At 37.7% G+C, this 23,797-nt stretch overlaps 1 protein-coding gene across 1 annotated transcript; it reads right to left on the reverse strand.

The window, feature by feature from the left end:
* Positions 1 to 948: 948 nt before the first annotated feature.
* On the reverse strand, positions 949 to 14,728 carry LOC137071066 (myosin heavy chain, fast skeletal muscle-like). The gene is made up of 41 exons (XM_067438725.1): positions 14,621 to 14,728; positions 14,461 to 14,504; positions 12,820 to 13,038; positions 12,589 to 12,732; positions 12,348 to 12,504; positions 12,189 to 12,216; positions 11,937 to 12,045; positions 11,690 to 11,782; positions 11,502 to 11,565; positions 11,312 to 11,410; positions 11,118 to 11,221; positions 10,897 to 11,035; positions 10,516 to 10,634; positions 10,275 to 10,424; positions 10,014 to 10,184; positions 9,623 to 9,923; positions 9,440 to 9,504; positions 9,253 to 9,340; positions 9,044 to 9,161; positions 8,836 to 8,959; positions 8,595 to 8,731; positions 8,246 to 8,501; positions 7,911 to 8,153; positions 7,635 to 7,811; positions 7,405 to 7,550; positions 7,213 to 7,303; positions 6,736 to 7,125; positions 5,385 to 5,511; positions 5,010 to 5,128; positions 4,727 to 4,923; positions 4,460 to 4,643; positions 4,206 to 4,371; positions 3,640 to 3,764; positions 2,650 to 2,958; positions 2,323 to 2,526; positions 2,115 to 2,240; positions 1,856 to 2,026; positions 1,659 to 1,763; positions 1,450 to 1,545; positions 1,215 to 1,346; positions 949 to 1,063 (listed from the first exon to the last, which is right to left on the reverse strand). Exons 3-41 carry the CDS (start codon positions 13,024 to 13,026, stop codon positions 1,049 to 1,051), a joined length of 5,796 nt encoding a protein of 1,931 aa, XP_067294826.1. The 5' UTR covers positions 13,027 to 13,038; positions 14,461 to 14,504; positions 14,621 to 14,728; the 3' UTR covers positions 949 to 1,048.
* Between the last annotated feature and the right edge of the window lie 9,069 nt (positions 14,729 to 23,797).

Raw genomic sequence — 23,797 nt, forward strand, 5'->3', positions numbered from 1 at the left:
GTCCAATAAATGTATAATTTTTTAAGTTTATTAAGTTTCTTATTATTGATTACCCAAAAGTTTTTAATTCATACTGAAAGCCAGAGGGCGCCCTCAAGCGGAAACCGCCACATTTGCCTCAGAGAAGTAATTTACATTAGTTTTCAGGAAATCCATGATGTGAAACTAACGCTGTGTAAACAGAAGATAGAGACGCTTTGATTAAACATGACGACAATAAACACGACTGCAGCAAAATATGGTGTATTTGAGTTCTTCAAGCCGTCAAGGGTATTTTCATAATAACAAAGTGTATTATAATGCAGTGCTGATTGAGATAGAATGCTATAAAAGAACGCATCGTCTGCCTCACTCTGATGAGAAGCCACATCAGCTCACAAACACTCGACTGACGATATGTGTGTCGTGAGGTAAAACATGTTATTAAACGTTGTCTTTAGTTGAACAGGTTTATAAACGCTTCACTAGTTTGTGAAGAGGTTTGACTCGTGTTGCTTTTTCAAACGCACGTTATAAGCGACTCGCAGTCTTTCAGACGGAGCAGCGTTTATCACAGAGCCGCTCTTCGCTAACACACTGGGCATTAATTTATTTAATTAAAATCGCAGCCTTTGAGCTTTCATAATCGCACACAAGCCAAATCACGATTGCGGTTCGATTTCGATTAATCGTGCAGCCCTAATGTCATGTTTATTTTGATCAAAATGTAATGTTTTTCACTCTCAAAATACATAGATCGAAGGAAACGCAGAAAGTGTTAAAGTTGTCTGTTCGTTAAAATATCTCATCTCTTTTTCATGGTGACTACACATTTAGCTATGTGAACAAGTGTAAATGTAATAGTTTTAACAAATCAGATAGCTATCCGATAAGGGAAAACGCATGAAGTGACCAGGTACAGTGCATCTTGCTGAAAATCACACCTAATTATTAATAATCACAGGCAAATTATTTGCTGAAATATACAGGTTTATTAAGAAAGGCACTTTTACAATAAACATCCATATTATATGAATTCAGTAAATGGTGCTTTTAAGTTTTAAAAAATTCATTCTTCTTTGACCTGTGAAAGAAGGAAGAGGCAAACATTAGCCTTATTAACAAAAATGTACTCCACTTTACATAATGAAGAGAATACAGATGTGCAAATGTAGTTTGTGTTTGTATAAACAAGTTGAATAAATAATGGGAAAAACTCATCTACTCAGTCTAACCTTTCCAGCATCGCGGCTCTTAACTTTGAGCTTGTTGACCTGAGACTCAGAAATATCAGCACGCTCCTCAGCCTCCTCAAGCTCATTCTGCACCTTCCTCAACTTGGACAGATGAGTGTTTGCTTGTTCCTCCTAAAGGTTTTTATACATATATAAATATGGTTCATGTATCATTAAATAAGCATTCAAACATAAATAATTACAGTGTCAAGATGTTCTATTAAATTTTACATACCGCCTCTTCAGACTGCCTCTTGTAGGTTTTGACCTTCAGCTGCAGTTTGTCCACCAGATCCTGGAGTCTGCTGATGTTCTTCTTGTCCTCATCAGTCTTAAAAAATACACATTTACTAGATTAAGTCTAGATAATTTGCTAAAAATAGGCATTGTAAGACCATGCACTATTATACAAACTATTTTGTCAGAAAAAATATATGGTCATGCCTGGTAGGTGAGCTCCTTAACTCTCCGCTCATATTTGCGGACACCCTTAACAGCATCAACTCCACGTCTCTGCTCTGCTTCAACTTCAGCCTCAAGCTCATGGACCTAAAGAAGAATATTTTTAGTCAAACAAATCATAATATATTAGAATATAACAAACGTCACTTTGCCCACATCATAACTATAAAGATTCTTACTCTGGACTCCAGTTTCTGGAGCTGTTTCTTTCCTCCCTTCATGGCCAGATTCTCAGCCTCATCCAGACGGTGCTGAAGGTCCTTCACTGTGACCTCCAGATTCTTCTTCATTCTCTCAAGATGAGAACTTGTGTCCTGCTCCTTCTTCAGCTCTTCTGCCATCAATGCAGCCTTTTACATGAATGCAGAAATTCATTAGATCCAATTTTTTTAAGTACACAAGTGTCTTGTGAAACATTTGGCAGCTAATGTTGCTCACATCAGTGATGGCCTTCTTGGCCTTCTCCTCTGCATTTCTGGCTTCCTGTACAGTGTCATCAACTTCACCCTGGACATGAACAAGGTCGGCCTCAAGCTTCTTCTTGGTGTTTAAGAGACTTGTGTTCTAGAAAATGGAAAGCAACAGTTTGAACATTTTGAATAGTGATCTCAATTTCCTTAATTTCAGGCGAACAATATGCACTTACCTGAGAGTGCAGCAGTCCAACACGCTCACTGATATCCACCAGCTCTTGTTCAGCCACTTTGCGGCCTCTCTCTGTCTGCTCCAGAGCAGCTCTCAGCTCCTCAATCTCAGACTGCATCAGAGTATTTCTGCGCTCCACCATGGCCACCTGCTCCTTCATGTCTTCCTGTCCTCTCTGAGCATCATCAAGGTGCAGTTGGGCATCCTGAAAATAACAAAAGCTTTACAATGAGCATTTGACGTAATTTTCGGTTGGGCTTTACTTAACATATGTTAGATTATTTTAAAAAATATGAATACATCCCAAAGTTGAACAGATGTTACATACCTTGAGTTGTCCCTGAACATTCCTGAGCTGTTTCTGGGCCTCAGCAGCCTGGCGATTGGCATGGCTCAGCTGAATCTCCATCTCATTAAGGTCTCCCTCCATCTTCTTCTTGATTCTCAGGGCATCATTCCTGCTCCTGACTTCAGAGTCCAGAGTTCCCTGCATGGATTCAATTACTCTTTGGCTGTTCCTCTTGATCTGCTCCATCTCCTCATCCTTCTCTGCAAGCTTCCTGTCAATCTCTCCTTTGATTTGGTTTAGCTCAAGCTGGACACGAAGAATCTTGGACTCCTCATGCTCCAGTGTGCCCTATGAAATATAAAAAACTGCATTTAAATATCAAAATTGAACTGTGCATTAAGACCACAGTATTATTGCAAGTTCTAGAAATAATTCCATATTTATATTACACTGTGTTTTATAACAAATGTTTGTTCAAGTACTCATAAATGTTTGCTATACAACTATCTCTTCCTCTTTATATCAAGGAAAGGAAATCACATATGTTAGTTTATATTTTAAAAACATTGTTAGGTGTGCTTCCAAATTGCATTACTAGCCTTTTATGCTTATGTCAAAATAACTATAGAACTAGATCATCAATCTGTATTAAATTCGTAGTACCTAATGTACACTTAGAGCATGGAAAATCATTTTTCCCTTATGATGCTCCACGGCTGTGGAATGAATTTCAAGCTACTAATCCACTAGAAACAATTCCTCCTTTAAATATATTCAAAAATGTATTGCATTGTAAAATTAATTAGTCATGTTACTGTTTTAATTAACTTGTTGATTTATGATGAATGTTTTAGCTTTGACTGGTTAGAATTTATCATGAGTGTTATATGTTTATATGAAATTGTATTACGGCCATCTTGGCCAGGACTCCCTGGAAGAAGATTTTTATTTTAATATCAATGAGACCTTCCTGGAAAAGTAAATTATTAATAAATAAATTTAAAAAAATATTGATCTCCAGATACTGACTTCAGCCTCCTCCAGGGCGGTCTGAATCTCTGACTTTTCAGTCTCCACTGTCTTCTTGGCCTTTTCCAGCTCATGAATGCTCTTTCCAGTCTCACCTAACTGTTCTGTCAGATCTGAAATCTCCTCTATAGAAAGAAAAAATATAAAATTTATCATGATGAACATTCATTAATCATATGTGCTTACGTTTAATGATCACAGAAAATTGGAACATTTAAAGGGACAAAATGAACATTATATAACTAATTGTTCACTATCATGTTACATTACTCTTTGGAACACAAATGAAAATCTTTTTGATGAAATTTGAGCGTGTTCTACCTCTCCATTGACAGTTACACAATTGACGCTTCAAAAAGTTAATTGAGTGATTATTATAAAAATCATCCATATGATTTGAGCAGGACAGAAAGCTCTAATCAAAAATATCTTAATTTGTGTTCCAAAGATTAATGAGAGTCTAATGAGTTTGGAACGTCATGAGGGTCAGTAATTAATGAACAAACTTTTATTTGTGGTTAACGATCCATTTAAGTTTTAATCTAATTTAACAGTTTCATTCTTACGCTGCAGATTCTTGTTCTCTCTCTTGAGGGTCTCCAGCTGATCCATACTCTCCTCATATGAGTTCTTCATCTTGAACAGTTCAGTGCTGAGTGAACGAGCTTCTTTCTGGGCACCTTCCAGCTCTGCCTGACCTTCCTCATATTTCTGCTTCCATTCTGCTAGGACCTTTGATGGAAGATCGATTTTGTTTAAAAAACAAAGCCCATTCCAGCAATACTTTACAAAGGGAATATCATACAACTAAAATGTTTACCTTGTCAAAGTTTCTCTGCTTCTTGTCAAGGTTAGCAGCCAAACCATTGGCTCTCTCCACATCAATCATGAGGTCCTCCACCTCACCCTGGAGTCTCTGTTTGGTCTTCTCCAGAGATGCACATTTGGAGTTCACTGCCTCAACTTGTTCCTCTGCCTCTTGCAGACGTTGAGCCAGCTTTTTCCTATTAATTATTACACATTATTTTGAATTCTTATCTATAAAATAGCTGTGAGAATTGGGAATATTATAAAATAATATACGTACTTTGACTCTTCAAGCTCTTCGGTGCGCTGGATGGCATCCGTTTCATATTTGGTTCTCCACTGAGCAACCTCACTGTTGGCCTTTGACATTCCCCGCTGCAGCTCAGCCTTTGCCTCCTGCTCTTCCTCAAACTGCTCACGGAGCAGGTCACAGTCATGACGGGCTGATTGTACAGCATGAGCCAGTGCGTTCTTAGCCTAGGAGACAAAGTCACATAATATTAGCTTGTCTCTACAGTAAAGTAATTGACAAGTTTGTGCATGTATTTATTATGCTGTATTACCTTAACCTCCTCTTCAATATGCCTCTTCAGCTCCTCAATTTGCTGAGTAGAAGCTTGTTTGCCTCTGGTGAGCTGAGAAACCAGAGCCTCCTTCTCCTCCAGCTGACGGCCAAACTCACCTATATAGTTTTACATTCATTGTGTCAGATTGGGATCAGTTAATTTCAAAACACATGGATGAAAGATTTTATTAGTCAACATAAAAAAAGTAATCTAACAAGACTTTTTTAGTGTTATTTGTTATTTGTTATTTTTTATATATTAATGTTGATAATTAATACAGGTTATTGTTGATGATTATTGTTAATTATTGACATGAATTACTTTTTACAATACTAATTTGTTCATGATTGGTCATAATTTGTCATTAATTACCATTTTCAGTCTGAAATCTTGCTCTTTGAGTACTGAGATCATTTATCTGGCGAATGTTCTCATCATTCTTGGACTTAATTTCACTAAGTTGGTCCTCAAGTGTGCGGCACATCTTCTCAAGATTGCCCTGCAGATACAAAAGTCATTAGATATTTGAAACTTCAAGACTTGTTATATGCTGGAAAAATGATTTGCAATCAGCACATTTACAAAAATGTTAATTATTTTCACTATTAAAATAAATCAATAATTCTCTATTAAAAATCCTTCCATCATCAAAAATGATGTATGATTTGTTGGAACCAGACAAAAAAAGGAAATTCAATATTAGACAATTTTAAGAAAAACCAAGTTAACGTTTTCAAAGGTTCCAAAACAAAATCACCTAACAACCATACCTTAAAGAAAACTAACAATATTTTACCTCCAATATTTTAAGAACTACTGTAATGCATGGATCTAATATAATGTTACATATTAGATGTTTTTCCCCAACAGCTAACCAAACATTAATTTAAAGTCCCAGTGAATGGCAGTAGCAACTAAGTTTTTTCCTAAGTGCTCTGACATATTTCCAAGTGAAATGGAATATTGAATAAAGGGCGGGGTTTTACTCCAGTGCTCCTTCTCTCCATAGAACGCACATAGAAGACTAACAGCTGGAGGGAAGTGGTTAAGCTTTTTCAAACCTAAGCCGTCAAACTGCCACTGTCATCTGAAAAGGAACGCCGTTTCCAGACTGGAAGTTACTTTTCAGGTTTTGATTAAAGATTACCATATATTAAAAAAAAAAATCTTTTTATTAACTTGCATGAATTAATTGTTCACCTAAGACCTGTAATGTGTGCTAACAAAGTAAATTGGGTCAATTTGGATTTCACAAGGACTTTAAGACATAACAGATAATGTTTACGTGACTACAAGACAGATATTTAGAAATACTGTAATTCTGTGTTCATGTGTATATTGGAATCATCCAATCGTCTGAGAGGCGTATTTGTGTGCACACTTCGGATATGTTAGTCAGCTAGATAATTTTGTTTACATCAGCATCAGTTTGAAAATCACATTTCATTACTTCAGACCATCAATAATTTGCTATGAATATTTCCAAAGTTGGAATGCTGCGAAAATGTACAACTAAAGGTTTTTGTTGTTGTTGTTGTTTTATGTTTAATTACTATGTGGAGCATTTGGATTGCTAGAACAGGCCTTAATGAACACATTTTGGTAAATGAAAAAGAAACTGACAATTTTCATTTTTTTTTCCTGAAGCTCGCAATTAGCCTGTGTGCATTCCAACTCATTTTGCCAGCACGGGTCAAATATATTATTTCGAATATTTTCCAACCTTTGCTTTGGCAACAGCTTCCATGTTGCTGGAAAGATCGTCAATCTCCATTTTGTATTCGCTCTTCTCTTTCTCAAGCTTCTGCTTGACACGCTGCAGGTTGTCGATTTGCTCTCCCAGCTCAGCCACACTGTCTGCCTGCTTCTTGCGGAGGGCAGCAGCAGTAGCTTCATGCTGGAGGGTGGACTCTTCAAGATCACGACGCAGCTTCTGGAATTCAGCTTCACGCTTCTTATTCATCTCGATCTGAGCAGAAGTGGCTCCTCCAGCCTCCTCAAGCCTCTCACTGATCTCCTCAAGTTCCCTGGAGAGATCAGCTCTTTGCTTCTCAACCTTGGCACGAGCAGCGCGCTCAGCCTCAATCTCTTCCTCCAGTTCCTCAATGCGTGCCTATGATGGAAAGTATAGTTAATTTTATTTTTTGGTGATCTCTATTTGATAAAAATGATCTTTAAGATATTTAGTTTAAAAAAATACCTGAAGCTCCTTGATCTTCTTTTGTAGTTGAGCACCCAGGGATTGTTCATCTTCTATCTTGCTGAGCAGCTGGCTTGTTTCAAATTCTTTCCTATGAGTTTCCAATAATAAGTAGTTGTAAAAAAATAAAAAATAATGATAACACAACCGTAAAAGTTTTCAATGTTTTCAGAATTTTCCTGTGTTAATTACTTTTTAATTTTCTCATCAGATTGCTGCTTGTCATTCTCCAGGTCCATGACAGACTCTTGGGATAATTTCAGGTCTCCTTCAAGCTTTCTCTTGGCTCTCTCAAGATCCATGCGGAGCTTCTTCTCTTGTTCAAGGGAACCCTCAAGCTACAGGACAATGATTTAAAAATGTTCAGAGCAGAAAAAGTTGATTTATTGAATTCATATATTTAATTTACATAATAATCTCACATCATCAACTTGCTGCTCAAGCTTTGTCTTGGATTTGGTCAGGGTGTTGACTTTGTCCTCCTCGGCCTGAAGATCATCCAGTGTCTGCTGATGTGCCTCTTGGAGGGCTTTCTTCTCCTTCGTAAGCTTGGCAATGCTCTCATCCTGACCTGCCATTTCCTCAGTCAAATTCTTGACCTGTGGGATTTTTTCCAAATAATCTTAAATTAATTCATATTCTATATCAATATATAAAACAAAAATAAAATCTAATCTTAAACTAACTCAATCTCCAACCTTATTCTCAGTGGCATGTTTCTCCTTCTCCACTTTAGCCAAGGTGAGCTCGAGGTCATCAATGTCTTTCTTCAGCTCAGAGCACTCATCCTCCAGTTTCCTCTTCTTGGCTGTCAGCTCAGCATTGATTTCTTCCTCATCCTCCAGTCTCTCAGTTGTCTCTTTGAGTTTAGCTTCAAGCTGGATTTTGCTCTTGATCAGACCCTCGCACCTCTCCTCAGCATCAGAGAGACCCTCAGCTTCCTGTCAGTAAAATAGATTGCTATTTCATTGGAAACCACATTGCTCATTTTTATTGGAGCCAAAATCCAGTTAATTCAAATAAATATACTCACAGATGCTACTTGCAGCTGCAGATCATTTTTCTCTTGCAGCAGTGATACCATCTTCTCTTCAAGCTCCTTCTTTTTGGCTTCAGACTTAGCTAAAGCCTCTTTGCATTTAGTAAATTCCTCTTTCATTCCTGACAGCTCCTTCTCAGTCTCAGCAGTCTTCAGCAGAGGCTTAATCTTGTAGTAAACCTTCATCCATGGCCAGTGTTTGACATTCATGAATGAGCGGATGTTATATTGGATGGTGTAAATGGACTCCCTGTGATTAATTCATCATTAAATGGCATAATCATCAATATGTACTGTTTGCACTGTAATTATTGATGCCATCTTTACTCATGACAATACTCACCTCCTTTCCGTCATTTTCACATACTCCTTCCTCATCACGTATCCACGGCCGAGAGCCTGAGTCATTGTGACCAGAGCAGCCAGTTTCTCATCACGCATCTCCTCAAGAGTACCCAGAAGACCAGCTTTGAAGAACACCTGAATTTTTGTAAAACAATAAATCAAAAGATATTGATTTAACCTATATAGGCTATATGATCATGATCAGTGAATCTTTGTAAGTTGTAAAGCTGAAAATGAACCTTTGTGTGTCCGAATTTGTACTCATCGTGATTAACATCGATGGATCCCAGGAGTTTCTCACTGGCCTTCTTGTTATCCATAAACTGTCCCTCTGGGATAACCCCGGCATTCAGCACCTTGTATCTGTATAAAATTAATCAAAATACTTCATGTTTTTTAATTAGGAGCCTCCTAGAGGAAATAGTGTTTTCATGTGATCCCATTTACCTCTGCTTAAAGTCACCATATTGGATTCTGCTGGGGAAACCTTTTCTGCAGATTCTGATACCCTCTAGTACACCGTTACACCTCAGCTGGTGGATAACCAGGAAATTCTCCATGAGACCTATAACAAACAGTTCACACCATAAACCTGGCAAATGACCGTTATCATGTATTTTGAGTGCCTGCATATCTATACGTTTTTAATACTTTACCTGGAGTCTTAGACTCATTAGGAATCAGGCAACGCACAAAGTGAGGGTGAGTGCTCCTCAAGTTGGTCATGAGTTTGCCCAAGTTCTCCTGTGAATAATAGAAAAGCGTTTGCATGCTTCGCATTTCTTTTTTTCTTTTTTACCTCAAAATAAAGCAATATTGATGTGATGTCATCTCTATACATACCCTGAACTGGGAGGACACAGTCTGCATGGAACCACCCTTCTTCTTGCCTCCCTTTTTAGTAGTATCTATTGAGGTAAAAGTACAAAGGACATTTATAAATGAATTACAATATAAAAGAAATGGAATATAAAAGAAATAAAGTTCAAAACTGAATTAAAGTTTGGTTAAATTATGTTTCTTTACCCTCAACAACAGGTGGGTAGAGAGTAGCCAGCAGCTTGTTAGAAGACTTCTGGTACAGCAGCAAAACAGAATCATTCAATGGATCCTTGTTCTTGTCCAACCAGCCAGTGACGTTGTAGTCCACAGTTCCAGCGTAGTGAACCAAGGAGAAGTGAGCTTCAGCCTTGCCTTTGGCAGGCTTTGGTTTCTCAAAAGCTTTGTTCTTGCCAAGATGCTGATCATACAGCTTGTTCTTGAAGGAAGCGTCTGAAGCCTTAGGGAACATGCACTCCTCTTCAAGGATGGAGAAGATACCCATGGGCTGTTTATAAAATAATGTTGTTTATTACCAAAAATATAAGATTTTAAGAATAGACACTGGAAATGAATAAATTCATAAATTATTAAAAACCTTCTCAATGAGTTCTATGCAAGAAGCCAAGTCCATGCCAAAGTCAATGAACTCCCAAACAATGCCCTCCTTCTTGTATTCCTCTTGTTCCAGCACAAACATGGTGTGGTTGAAAAACTGTTGCAGTTTCTCATTGGTGAAGTTGATGCACAGCTGCTCCATGCTGTTGTACTGATGGGAAAAAAATAACAGAAACATTTAGTGACTAAATTCTGAATATGATTAAATTTGACATAAAAAGAGATAAATTAAAATACTTACATCAAAGATCTCAAAGCCAGCAATATCCAGCACACCAATGTAGAAATTTCTTTGTTGTTTTGTGTCCAACATCTGGTTGATACGAATGACCATCCACAAGAACATCCTCTCATAGATAGATTTGGCCAATGCACTAACAGAGTTGTACACCTGTAAGTAGAATAGAGTGGATATTTTATCGTGCTCCTGCAATAATTAGCCAGAATTGTAGGTAAAACACATGCTGGAAATGTTACTATACCTGTGGCACGGTCTGACCTTTGGTCACATACTCATTTCCGACCTTGACTCTGGGGTAGCACAAAGCCTTCAGCATTTCAGCAGAGTTCAAACCCAGAAGGTAGGCGATTTTATCAGCCTCTGTAAAATACATTTTAAAATAAATTGTCTTTGCTCTACAGAGTGATTTGTGCATGTGTAAAAATTATAATAATTCGGGCACCAGGTATTTAACTTAAATTGATTATGTATTGTTATGCACAGCACTACACACTACCAATTTACACTAAAGATTTTGCACACAATTTCTGTGATTTATCAACAAAGTCGATGTAACTGTTACTATTGTAATGGCCAGAATAACACAGAAGCAATTGGACTGACTGAAAATAACACGTCTCACCCTCATTGCCATCAGGCTCGGCCTGCTCCTCACGCTGCTTCTGCTTGAACTTCATGTTACCATGATGAAGCACAGCTCCAGTGAACTTGTAGATAGCCATTTTCTCCTCATTATTGAAACCCAGAATGTCAATAGCATCCTGTAAATTACAGAAAAGAATGAGATCTATGATTTACCATATTAATATAGAAAATGTCAATATTGAAACAGCAATGACTCACATCAGTAGCATCCAGCTCCACTTTATCATCAATGCTGGCCACTGTGATCTGACCCTGACTGCACATGGGGAAGTCATAGGGGTTGGTGGTGATGAGCGTCATTTCTGTAAAAATACACCGATTTTTTTAAAGAGTATCTTACAATCGTATCTGGCATTTTAATACTGAATGAAATATGTGCAGTGTGCACCTACCAATCAGCTCAGGCTTATGGTTAGTCATCATCTGGTAGAAGATGTGGTAGCCTCTCTCATCTGGAAGCTGGAATGACACTCTAGACTTCTCCAGCAGATCTGTTAAGAGAATGTACTTGAGTCACAATCATCTGAAGAGTGACAGACAGACAAATGTGCAGGATGGATCAATAAAATCATGTCCACCTACATGTCTCAATGTCAGCACTAGCCAGTTTTCCAGAAGGACCAAAGTGAATTCTGATGAATTTACCCTGTTTAAAACAAAATAGCATACTACATGAATATTAATAATAAACGCTAAATAAAAATAACTCTGTATAGAAAAATCAAACACAACTGACCAACTTTACTGTAAAGAAAAAGTGGTGAACTTACAAAACGAGAGGAGTTGTCATTTCTCACAGTCTTGGCATTACCATAAGACTCAAGCAGAGGGTTGGCAGCAATGATCTGGTCCTCAAGAGAGCCCTGTGTTGTTTGAAGGGTTTTTATTTTTTTAACAGTCTGTTTGCAGGCATTTCACAAATTCACACATCCTTATTTGTAAGATGAGTGTAACATCTTTCAACATCTTTCAAAATAATATATACATATATATATATGAGAGTTTTATTTCTCATACCTTTATTTTGCTGTCCTCTTTCTTCTTCTCACCACCTGACACTGCAACTGTGGCAAAGTACTGGATGACACGTTTGGTGTTCACAGTCTTTCCAGCACCGGATTCTCCACTGGTTTATGAAAGATTAGAAAACAGAAGGCATGTAGACTTTTCAAAGTATATTCAAATTGTATTTCGTAAATATATCCAAAGAGATTAGCCATCTACATTGTTCATTTTTGTCAAGGTCTAATGTTAAAAGAAATTGCTTACGTAATCAGGACAGACTGGTTTTCTCTATCTGTTGATTGTAATTTGTAAAATATCAGGTAAATATTTCTTATATTAAACAACAACATGTAATTCACTTTAATAAATTCTGTTTATGTTATTCTGTTATTGTCACTTTAATTCAATTCCATAATGTCTTACCACACTGCATAAACTGATAGGCGTTGTCAGAGACAGAGAAGATGTGGGGTGGGGCCTCCATACGCTTTTTGCCTCTGTAGGCAGACACCACTTCAGCATCATACACTGGGAGCCACTTGTAGGGGTTCACAGTTGCACAGAAGAGTCCAGAGTAGGTCTGAAATGAGCAGAGAATTGGTCAGATTGCAACAACACAGACAAATTGAGCTTAAATTCTGCTTTGCATTGGTTCAGAACTTACATAGATCATCCATGCAGCATAACGCTCTTTGAGGTTATACAGCACAGAGGCTTCATTGAGATGGGTCATCATGGCCATGTCCTCAATCTTGTCATACTTTGGAGGATTCATTGGGTGGACATCTTCTTCCTTAGCAACTCTTTCCTATTAATGTGATAAATTAGATATGCAATAAAACAATGTAATAAGTCATTTAATGAGCATCTACATGAAATGGAAATTAAAAATCACCTCCTTAGTGTCAAGCAAAACAACTGTGACTTTGCCACCATCTTTGCTCTTGATTGTTGCCTTGAGGTACAACTCTTTGACATCAGCCACATAGCAGGCAGACTTGGCATCAAATGGTTTGGTTTGAGCCTCAATTCTCTCCTTCTCAGGCTTACGAAGGTAAATGGCAGCCTTGCCATAAGCGGCCATCTCCGCGTCCGTACTCATGGTGACAGCTTACTAAACAGAAAAAATATGAACTCATGCAACTGTATACATTTTCCATGTAACAATAAAGGCAAGACTCATTAAATAAGACACAGGAATTGTTTTATAGGAAAGAGGCATATTCCTAAGTTTAGGTTTACACATGAATACAGACACATAAAACAATACTATATAAACATTTAGAAAGTAAGCAAAAAGCAGGTAAGGGGCAAAAACTTAGACTGAATATGTCTTTCTGGTGATAAAACTGAAATGCTATTGTCAGGACACAGCACGTACAGTACAGTATGAATTGTCGCATAAATGAAGTTTCAGGTCAATACAGAGATTCTCACTCTCGATAATGAGTCTCACTTGTGGACTTTCTGATCAAGTGCATCCTCTGGCTACGAGCGTGCATTAAATTACAACTGTGTGCTTACTAATACTCACAACACCCTATACTGTGAAAAAAATAGGAAAAATAAGATTTTTCTCTACTGTAGATAAGTGTATTTGGTTTTGGTTTTCTCAGTGGATGCATATGATTTCCAGACAAAAATAAAATAAAAATACTGTCAGATTATTTTATCATAATAATTTAATATTATAAATATTTCTTTTGATTTATATTTATGCAAATGTAATCATGGATTATGATAGCAACACTGAATGCCAACAGTTTTGTAGTTAGAGCCAATTTAATGTTTTGCTCTGTTAAAGCATCATAAACAGTCCCTTTTCCACTTCTTTTTCCTGTTTCTTCCGTCTATAAAGAAAAGTGTAACATTTTTGTGAAAATTTAATAGATAAAACCACTTTTTTTATAGATAAAAACACTATGTAAACTATTTATGTGCATATATATATATATATATATATATATATATATATATATATATATATATATATATATATATATATATATATATATATATATGCACATAAATAGTTTACATACGTTCATATATCATGACAGAAAATTAGATCACAAGCAGCAATCAAATCACCACAAGTTAAGATTTTTGTTTCTATCAGTTTAAAGTTATCAGGTTGAGTGCAAGTATGGATAATTTGTGGTGCTAGAGGGTTTGAGAGACTCCACATTTGCTGCCTTTCTAATTTAGACTGTCCTCTATGTTAAAAAACTGAATACGATACAACACACACACACAAAAAAAAAAAAAAAAAAAAAAAAAAAAAAATATATATATATATATATATATATATATATATATATATATATATATATATATATATATATATATATATATATATATATATAATATGCTTGGCCCTTAAACCCCTTCCATAAATTAATTTTATATTTTAAACACACTTATTTGTGAATAAATTAACCAAGTTTTTGAACGCAACATGCTTCCCAAGTTATTCAGACTATAACAACTGATTTCCTCTACCCTAATCCACACACTGAATCATAAACTCACTTGCCTTTTGTCCTGTGAGACCAGATGAAATTTTCACTACCCTCTGAACTAAAAGAAAATTTAATTAATTAAAAATGTTTACATGAATAAAAACACAGTTACTTTAAGTACAAATGCATATGATGATAAAATGCCCTTCAGTCACAGTCAGCATAGGCTCTTACCACTGGATGGAACTTCTGAGGTCTTATCTGCATCCCTTCTGGTCTACCCTCATGTCTTTTATAGAGGTTAATCATGCACACTAAGCAGAATCTATACATGGGTAACCTCATATATTCTGATATATGATAAGCTTTCTTGACCCATTTTATAAGAAATTTAAGGACAGACTCACAGACATCCTACCTGATAGAATCAGTCAAAAGTCAAACCTTTATTGCTTAAAAATATATAGGTCACAGCTTCAATTCTCAAAGTTCATGTGTATTATAATTATTTATTTTAGTCTATTAATATCTTACTTTGACATATGACACACACTCAAGTAAATAAATCCTTTTTTGGGAAGAGGGTGCATTCAGCCACAAACCCCCCACCCCCCCTCCCATTTTTTTTTAAATCAGAAAACATTTCACCTTTTCACCCATGGACGTTCTTGTAGCAGGCTAGTGTGGCAGCAATAGGGCTACACATTTAAAAATGTCACAAATCTGAGAAAATATGTTGTCCAAAAATATAGAAGATAGAAAATTACTGGAAAATATGTCTAATACAGTGAAAACACACAACAGTTTTTCAGACTGTTCTGACTTGGGTTCCTTTATCTTTTCTGTTTGGATTTTTTTTTTTTTTTTTTTTTTTTTTTTTGTTTGTTTTTTTAATTATGATAAAAACTGGGTATCATACACTAATCGACTGAGAAACTTACAACTAGACCTTTAAAACTTTTTGATCACTAGTGACTCCAAAAGAGTCAAATCCTTCACTCTGAATAGCCTCATAGTTGGGGTTGACTCCAGGGGTTGACTTTCTTGTGTGAACTCTTACCATGTGCATTTTGTGCCATCACCTGACCATTAGCCTATAATAATAATAATTCATTAAAGAATATCTTCTTTATTATTTATATAATTCTGACATAATATTCAGTCACAGCAGTTTGTTCATGAATTTTCCAAATGAAAAATTAGGTATTGCCAACAGCTATGTAGCAACGTTGATAGCTACTCATCAAGTCATGGCTAAATTGGACTAATTTGAACAGTCACACAAAAAGTGTGTCTTAATTGGGGGGTTTTAAGAAATGTTTTCGGGGGAAAATAAATAAATTAAGTGTGTAACGACTGCCATCTTGCCTTATGTCTAACCCTGTTTTGACTTAAAATAAATGGACTCAAGAAGTCGATTCCATTGACTCCTGCAGTGGGACCCGGAGTCAGAGTTGACTCCAAAAAACCTGGAAGCAAACACCCCTACTGATCACAACAAACTTACACTTCTCTTAAACACGTGCCTTGTTGCTAGGAGATGCATGAAAAATGAAAACTGTGTGGTCTAAAACTGTCTCAAAATATCAATCAAGTTTGATATTCTCCGACTGAATGTAATCAAACTTTATTCACTTTCCACCCTCAGGCTGAACGGTTCTAAGAACAGTAAGAAACGGTTCCAGTTGTATTTCAACTTGAGCCTGGTACTGCACAGCACAATTACAAACCATTCTTGACCCGGAATTCTAGGCACGGTTGGTTAACTGTTCTGCATAAATACAGAGTACCCTAACAACCACATAGGAATGTCCTTGAAACCACACTGAACACCCTAGCAACTGTGTAGTAATGCCCTTGAAACCAAACTGAACACCCTACCAAGTGTGTAACAACTAGGGATGTCACAATTCTCAATATAATATTGAACCGTTCAGTACGGTATTAACGATTTACAGTTTTTTTCTGATTGCTTAAGCACATTTTTTGTAACTATTGGCTATTTTTGCAAAACTCTACACACAAATAAGAAAACCTTTCACCCAATTATAAAAACATTGTAGTTCTCTTGCAAAAGCGAACACAGCTAGATAAACCCTTCACACCTTCATAAAAATTGTGTTTTTATATCAAACAGTAAACACAAGCTATCATCTACTAAGCACACAATGTGCCAGCTACACACTGATGGTATGAATACAAAACACATCTGGCTTTTGCCTTCTCTGTGTCCAGATGTCAAATTGAGGTCATACTTTTGTCATAGTGTCATGTAAACATACAAGGATCCAAACTTCAAGTATTGGTGTTTATTCACACTCATCAAAACCAAGACAAAGTCAGAACACAAAATAGTAATTTTTTGAAAAAACACAAAAAAAACACAAAAAAAAAACAATCAGCCTACATCATGTCATCTTTCTGGGTCCGGCCGCAAAATTTCGTCCACATCGCATGCGATATCCTCCAGTCCAAGGCACCGGGGAAAATATCTCATTGAATGCCGTATCCAGGCCTGACATGATGCCTGGTCAATATCTCCACATGCCTCCTCCATTGCCTGTAAAAGGGCTACCTATTGATGAGGATGACACTCGTACACTTTCCAGCGCCAGGCAGAGAAGAACTCCTCGATGGGATTTAAGAATGGAGAGTATGGAGGGAGCTTGAGTGCCATGAAGAATGGGTGGTCTGTAAACCAGTTGTGGACCAAAGCAACCCTATGGAAACTAACATTGTCCCATATGATGGCATATCGGGTATGCTCTGGTCTCTGAACAGTGAGCATGCCATGTAAGGTGTCCAGGAATGCAATAATGTGTGCAGTGTTGTATGGGCCTATGGTTTATAGAGGCACACATGGTTATGTTACCACCACGTTGTCCTGGGACATTGATGATGGCACGGTGTCCAATAATGTTCCTGCCACGTCTCCTGGTTTTACTGAGGTTAAAACCGGCCTCATCTACAAAAAGTAGCTCATGTCCCATGGCATCTGCATCTAGTTCCAATTACTCTCTGGACAAGACGAAACAAATGCAATGCATCAGACCCATGCACAGCACTACAGTATGCACTTCCAAATTCAGAACCAATGACACTATAGCTTACCTGCAGATAGTCATATCGCAGTTGCTTTACACGTTCTGTGTTCCTCTCGAAAGGAACTCTGTAAATTTGCTTCATTCTTATTCTGTGGCACGCAAATACACGACTTAGTGAAGAAATGCTTACACTGTGTATATTTTGAAAGATGGTGCCATTATCAATTATGCGCTGCTGTATTTCGTGCAGTCTTATTGCATTATTCGCAATCACTATTTTTACTATATGGGTTTCTTGCTCTGGAGTGAACATTCTTCCTCTGCCCCCAGCATCTGGACGTCTAGCAATTCTGTAAAGTAACAGTTTCAGTATTTTTGCATGTATGGTACTGTTGTGTTTCTCATTAGAGTATGGCAGTGCTACAAAGTACTTATCGATTCTCATTTCGAAATGTCCGAATGATGCTTGCCACAGTGTGGCGGCTCAAATTAGGCTGAACCGGTTGGCCAGCTTCCCTCAGGGTCATCCCATGGTTGATGACATGATCCACTATTGTAGCTCTGATGTCATCAGTTATTCTATTTCTTACTCTTCTTACCCTTCCTCTTTCCCCTCCTCGTCCTCTTCTTGCTCCTCCTTGTCCTCTTCCTCTAACTTCCTCTAACCCTCTCGCTTCTTCAACTCCACGTCCTCTTCCTCCTACTTCTTCACCTCCACGTCCTCTTCCTCCTACTTCTTCACCTCTTCCTCCTACTTCTTCACCTCCACGTCCTCTTCCTCCTACTTCTTCACCTCCACGTCCTCTTCCTCCTACTTCTTCACCTCCACGTCCTCTTCCTCCTCTTTCTTCACCTCCACGTCCTCTCCCTCTGCCTCCTCTGATTCTCACTCTTCTCACTCTTACTCCTCCTTCCATTGTACTCCACACAGACAGCTTACCTGTGGCTTATTCATAGTGCTTAGGCTGATTGCAAAGTGAACTAATTATCTAAAACAGTTTTCACATGTGAAAGTGTGCCAGACAGTTGGCAAAATAGTGTTAAGCCATACATGTGTATAATTTTGCTAGGAGTGTGTTGGAAATTTGGTAATTGAGTGTAAGCAGTGAGTTGTGTTTAAAGTTCTGCAAAAAGAGTGTTGTGCAATGAATTGTGCCTACAGTTTTGCAAAGTGTGTGTTACAAAATTGCAAACTGAGTGCAAAGCAGTGTTTGTGCTTTTAGTTTTGCAAACTCAGTGAGTGGTTTTGCTATACGTATTAATAGTTTTAGAAATTGTGCTACAATAATCACGATTAGCGCTTAAGCATTCAGAAAAAACTAATACACGCTTGTGAATTGCGTTTTTTTTTCTTCATTTTTTCATTTAATGAATTATTTATATTTCTCTCCATTTTAAATATTTCTCGTAGTTTATTTTGGCTCTGTTTGAGTGTGCCTGTGAGTCTACATGCTGATATGAGCAAATATCCAATCATATGCACTAAAGTTAGGGGGTGTTTAGCGTGTTTTAAAGCCTTGCCGGTTAAACATTCCGTTTTGCATGCGCTGAGCATGCACCTGTCAAACACGTGATTGCTGGACTAAGTAGTCTTACTGTGCTAATACTGTCAAATGCACACAAGGTTAACATAAACACAGTCGGTTATGTCTCAAGTGGAAGTAAAATCGTGCACGTGTGTGTGTGTGTGTGTGTGTGTGTGTGTGTGTGTGTGTGTGTGTGTGTGTGTGTGTGTGTGTGTGTGTGTGTGTGTGTGTGTGTGTGTGTGTGTGTGTGTGTGTGTGTGTGTGTGTGTGTGTGTGTGTGTGTATGAGATGCTTGCAGGTCTTAGCAGTGCAGCCTAGTGATTATGAACACTTGTCCTTAAAGGGACAGTTCACCTTGCTCCTGCTCTTGAATAAAGTAATAATACTGTAGCTTTTAAACAATGTATATTGTATATGTAAGACTATTTTAGCCTACATTTATTCATTCAATTTCATACTTCAATGCTACTGTACATCTCTGAGCTGCCACTGTAAATCTTGCTATATACTAATTTTATATTATACAATACACTAGGAATGTGTACAAGGGCCTTTTTTTAAATAAAGTTAAGTTTAAGTGAGGTTTTTCAATTATTTTAAGTAAAATAAAGAAAGAGTATTACAATAAAAATATTTTCTCCTTTACATCTTTCTGTTAGCCTGACAAGCCCGACCCACATCAAGATGTTTGGTCTGGAAACTCACCATTGACTGGGCTCAATCCGAGGGGCGGGATAAACGGTTGTCTTTCAAACTCCCTCTGCACGCGATAGGATAGTGCTACAACCAACCAGAGCAACGAAGGTGAAACAGAGCTTGTTGATAGATTAAACATTCGCCGTATCTGGTCGGCGAAACTCCGAACACATCTTCCCTTTTTAAGAATGACTTCAGTGCCGTTCTTTGTTCTTTTCTTAGAGAAAAGCTTAACTTAAAGTCTTCCAGAGTCGCGGTCAAAGCTGATTCGAAAGCCCGGTGTTCGCCAGTTTCTGTGTTTACTAGAAGCACGCAAACGCAGCTCGGCCGTCGTCATTATGGCCCCGCCCACCGACTCTATACACAATGTGATTGGCCCGGAAAGAGTTAGGCGATTACAGCTCAGAAGGGTATTGAGAGTTGCTAGACGACGGCAGATTAGATTTGCTACCGCTAAGGTGCGTCTAGATTTCTAGGCTATCTTTCTGTTCCTGTCGCCTAAAAATAGAATAGCAAAAAAACGAACTGAACCGAAAAACGTGGTTAAAAACCGAGGTATGTATTGAACCGTGGTCTAACTGTATTGTTGCATCCCTAGTAACAACATCCTTAAAACCACAAGGATCCGTTTAATAATGCCCTTTAAACCACACTGAACACCCTACCAAGCGTGTAACATCATTCAAAGATTAGCCTTCAACCGCCTCAAAACTTCAAGCTTCACTGACAAGACTATCCATCCATCCAAGTAATTTGCTCAGCCATGAAATATGTGACTCTTTCCAAATTTCCTATACAAGAATTAATAATTCCCCTTGAGCTGCAACCGCGATTCCAAAAAAAGTTGGGACACTGTACCAATTGTGAATATTAATAGAATGCAATGATGTGGAAGTTTCAAATTTCAAAATTTTATTCAGAATACAACATAGATGAAGTTGACATATCAAATGTTTAAACTGAGAAAATGTATAATTTTAAGGGAAAAAATAAGCTGATTTCCTTCTTCCACGCAGCAATGATGTTGTAGTTAATGCAGTATGTGGTCTGGCATTGTCATGTTGGAAAATGCAAGGTTTTCCCTGAAAGAGACGACGTCTGGATGGGAGCATATGTTGTTCTATAACTTGGATATAACTTTCAGCATTGATGGTGCCTTTCCAGATGTGTAAGCTGCATATGCCACACACACTCATGCAACCCCATACCATCAGAGATGCAGGCCTTTGAACTGAGCGCTGGTAACAACTTGGGTTGTCCTTGTCCTCTTCAGTCCGGATGACATGGCATCCCAGTTTTCCAAAAAGAACTTCAAATTTTAATTCGTCTTAACCACTGAACAGTTTGCCACTTTGCCACAGTCCATTTTAAATGAGCCTTGGCCCAGAAAAAAATGCCTGCGCTTGTGGATCATGCTTGATCATGCTGATATGGCTTCTTTTTTGACCTATAGTTTTAGCTGGCAATGACGAATGGCACGGATTGTGTTCAACGATAATGTTTTCTGGAAGTATTCCTGAGCCTGTGTTGTGATTTACATTATAGTATCATTCCTGTATGTCAGGGGTCCCTAAACTCGGTCCTGGAGGGCCGCTGTCCTGCAGATTTTAGCTCCAACCCCAATCAAACACACCTGAAACAGCTAACCAATGCCTTTATAGGACTTAGTAAGACATTGATTAGATGGTTCAGGTGTGTATGATTGGGGTTGGAGCTAAACTCTGCAGGACAGCGGCCCTGGACCGAGCCTGAGGATCCCTGCTGTATGTGATGCAGTGCCGTCTAAGGACTCGAAAATCACGGGCATCCAGTATGGTTTTTCGGCCTTGACCATTATGCACAGATTGTTCCAGATTCTTTGAATCTTTGGATGATATTATGCACTATAGATGATGAAAACTTCATACTCTCTGAGAAACTGCTTTCTGATATTGCTCCACTATTTTTCACCATAGCATTGGGGGAATTGTTGACACTCTGCCCATCTTCTGACTTCTGATAGACACTGCCACTCTGAGAGACTCTTTTTATACCTAATCATGTTCCCAATTTACCTAATAAGTTACAAATTGGTCATCCAGCTGTTCTTTATTTGAAGTTTTATAAACTAATTTTGGGAGAAGCACGGTCAGACAATTAAAACTAATTAAACACAAGTGGAGCAGGCTCAGATAATTAAACCTAACTGAACACAAGAGGAGCACATTAAACTAATCAATTAATCAACCATGTGTATATAGACAGCCGATTTACCTTCCTGTCGTTGACAGTTGCTTAGCATCATCCCCACCACCACTTCTCTTCACTTAAACTCCTAAAGACATCAAAACAGTCATAATACATGCAGTCTAGTTCTAGACTATCTAGTGGAGTGGGGTGGGGTGGGGTGGGGGGGGGCTTGGACGCATAATCTTTACTCTATTTAATTGATGTGTGAACTCGTGAAATGTACATTTAAAGGTGCCCTAGAATGAAAAATTTAATTAACCTTGCCATAGTGAAATAATAGTCATGACAAGAGTCTCAAACACCATTGCCTCGTCCTTCTTATGTAAATCTCGTGCATGAAAAACACCACAGAAAAATAGGCGAATCTCGACATAACACCAACTGTGATGCAATATCTTGGCTCATTAATATGTACTCCCCCAACATTTGCATATGTCAGAACATGTTCATTGTCAGGTGGAACTGTGCAGCTGAATCATCAGGAGCTCTGCAAGTAAACAAGCATAATGCGAGGATATAAATGGCAGATCATGGACACAAATGTCATGTTCCAGGCTGTGCAAGGGACGTGAGGACTTTTCAAACCCTTCCCACAGATAAAAAAATGTCAACAGCCATGGTTCATGTTTATTATAATCGAATACTCGAATAACTCGAATAAATCTCTCTCTCTCTCTCTCTCTCTCTCTCTCTCTCTCTCTCTCTCTCTCTCTCTCTCTCTCTCTCTCTCTCTCTCTCTCTCTCTCTCTCTCTTCCGCATGTGCGTGCGTGCGGATGATCTGAAAACACCAATAAACAAGTAAGCTGCATTTTAGCAATCTCCAAAGATGTTCTGCTTAAAGTGTCATTCAGTCGGTCTGTGTTCTGTCAGGACTCACGAGCTGCTTCGCTGAACAACTGAACTTGTGTGAGCTGCTGAAATAAGCCAATCAACGAAGAGCTCAACATTAATATTCATGACCCTTCCAAATAAGGCAAAAGCAGAGCATTACATCCTAGGGACAATTTCTAGGCTTGTAAATAGACCTGTAAAACTGTATCTAGACAATTTTGCCCTTAAATAAGCCACATACCCTGTAGTTATCAGAGAACAATTTAACATATTGTTTCAACTCATTCTAGGGCACCTTTAACTTTTCCGGCCTCTTATTGCTACCTGTCCTGTGCAGCTCTCATGAAATCCAAAATGAGCCAATATTTGGCATGACATTTCAAAATGTCTCACTTTCAATATTTAATATGATATCTATATTCTATTGTGAATAAAACATACGTTTATGAGATCTGTTAATAATTCCATTCCTTTTTTTATTCACAAATTGTACACTGTCCCAACTATTTTGGAATCGTGTTTGTATAGACATGTTTCCCTTATACACATCCTACATAAATGTCAGTTATCACTATATATCTCCCAAAATATGAAAATATTTTGGTGCGAATTTTCCGAAGCCTTCACTAGCATGTTACGTTACAGATTGACAAATGTAAAAAAAAAAAAAAAACATTCCTCAAAAGCATGATGTTTCACATTCGATATTCATATTTTAACATGATTTAAAAATAAAAAAAAGATGTATTGATAATCTAGAAAACAACCTAAACAGCACAACCCCCCCCCCCCCCCCCAAAAAAAAAATTTGTCTCATTACTTATTAAAAAAGTATGTTTTCAAATACAAAAATTCACAGTTTGGTTATGAGTGTGTGTAATTTATGTTGCAGAACAAAACATCAAAGTTATGTTTGCCACAGGATTTATATTACACGTAAATTGAAAAACTCCATAGTGGCGAATTAGGGTGCGTTCACACTTGTAGTTCGGTTAGTTTGGTTCGTTTAGTCCGGACCAAAAAACAAAAACAAAACATATAGTCCTGGTCCGCATAACGTTCACACTGGCATTTTGAACAGCAA

This window comes from Pseudorasbora parva, chromosome 3 (assembly GCF_024679245.1).
Source record: "Pseudorasbora parva isolate DD20220531a chromosome 3, ASM2467924v1, whole genome shotgun sequence".
In the NCBI taxonomy this organism is placed as follows: Eukaryota; Metazoa; Chordata; class Actinopteri; order Cypriniformes; family Gobionidae; genus Pseudorasbora; species Pseudorasbora parva.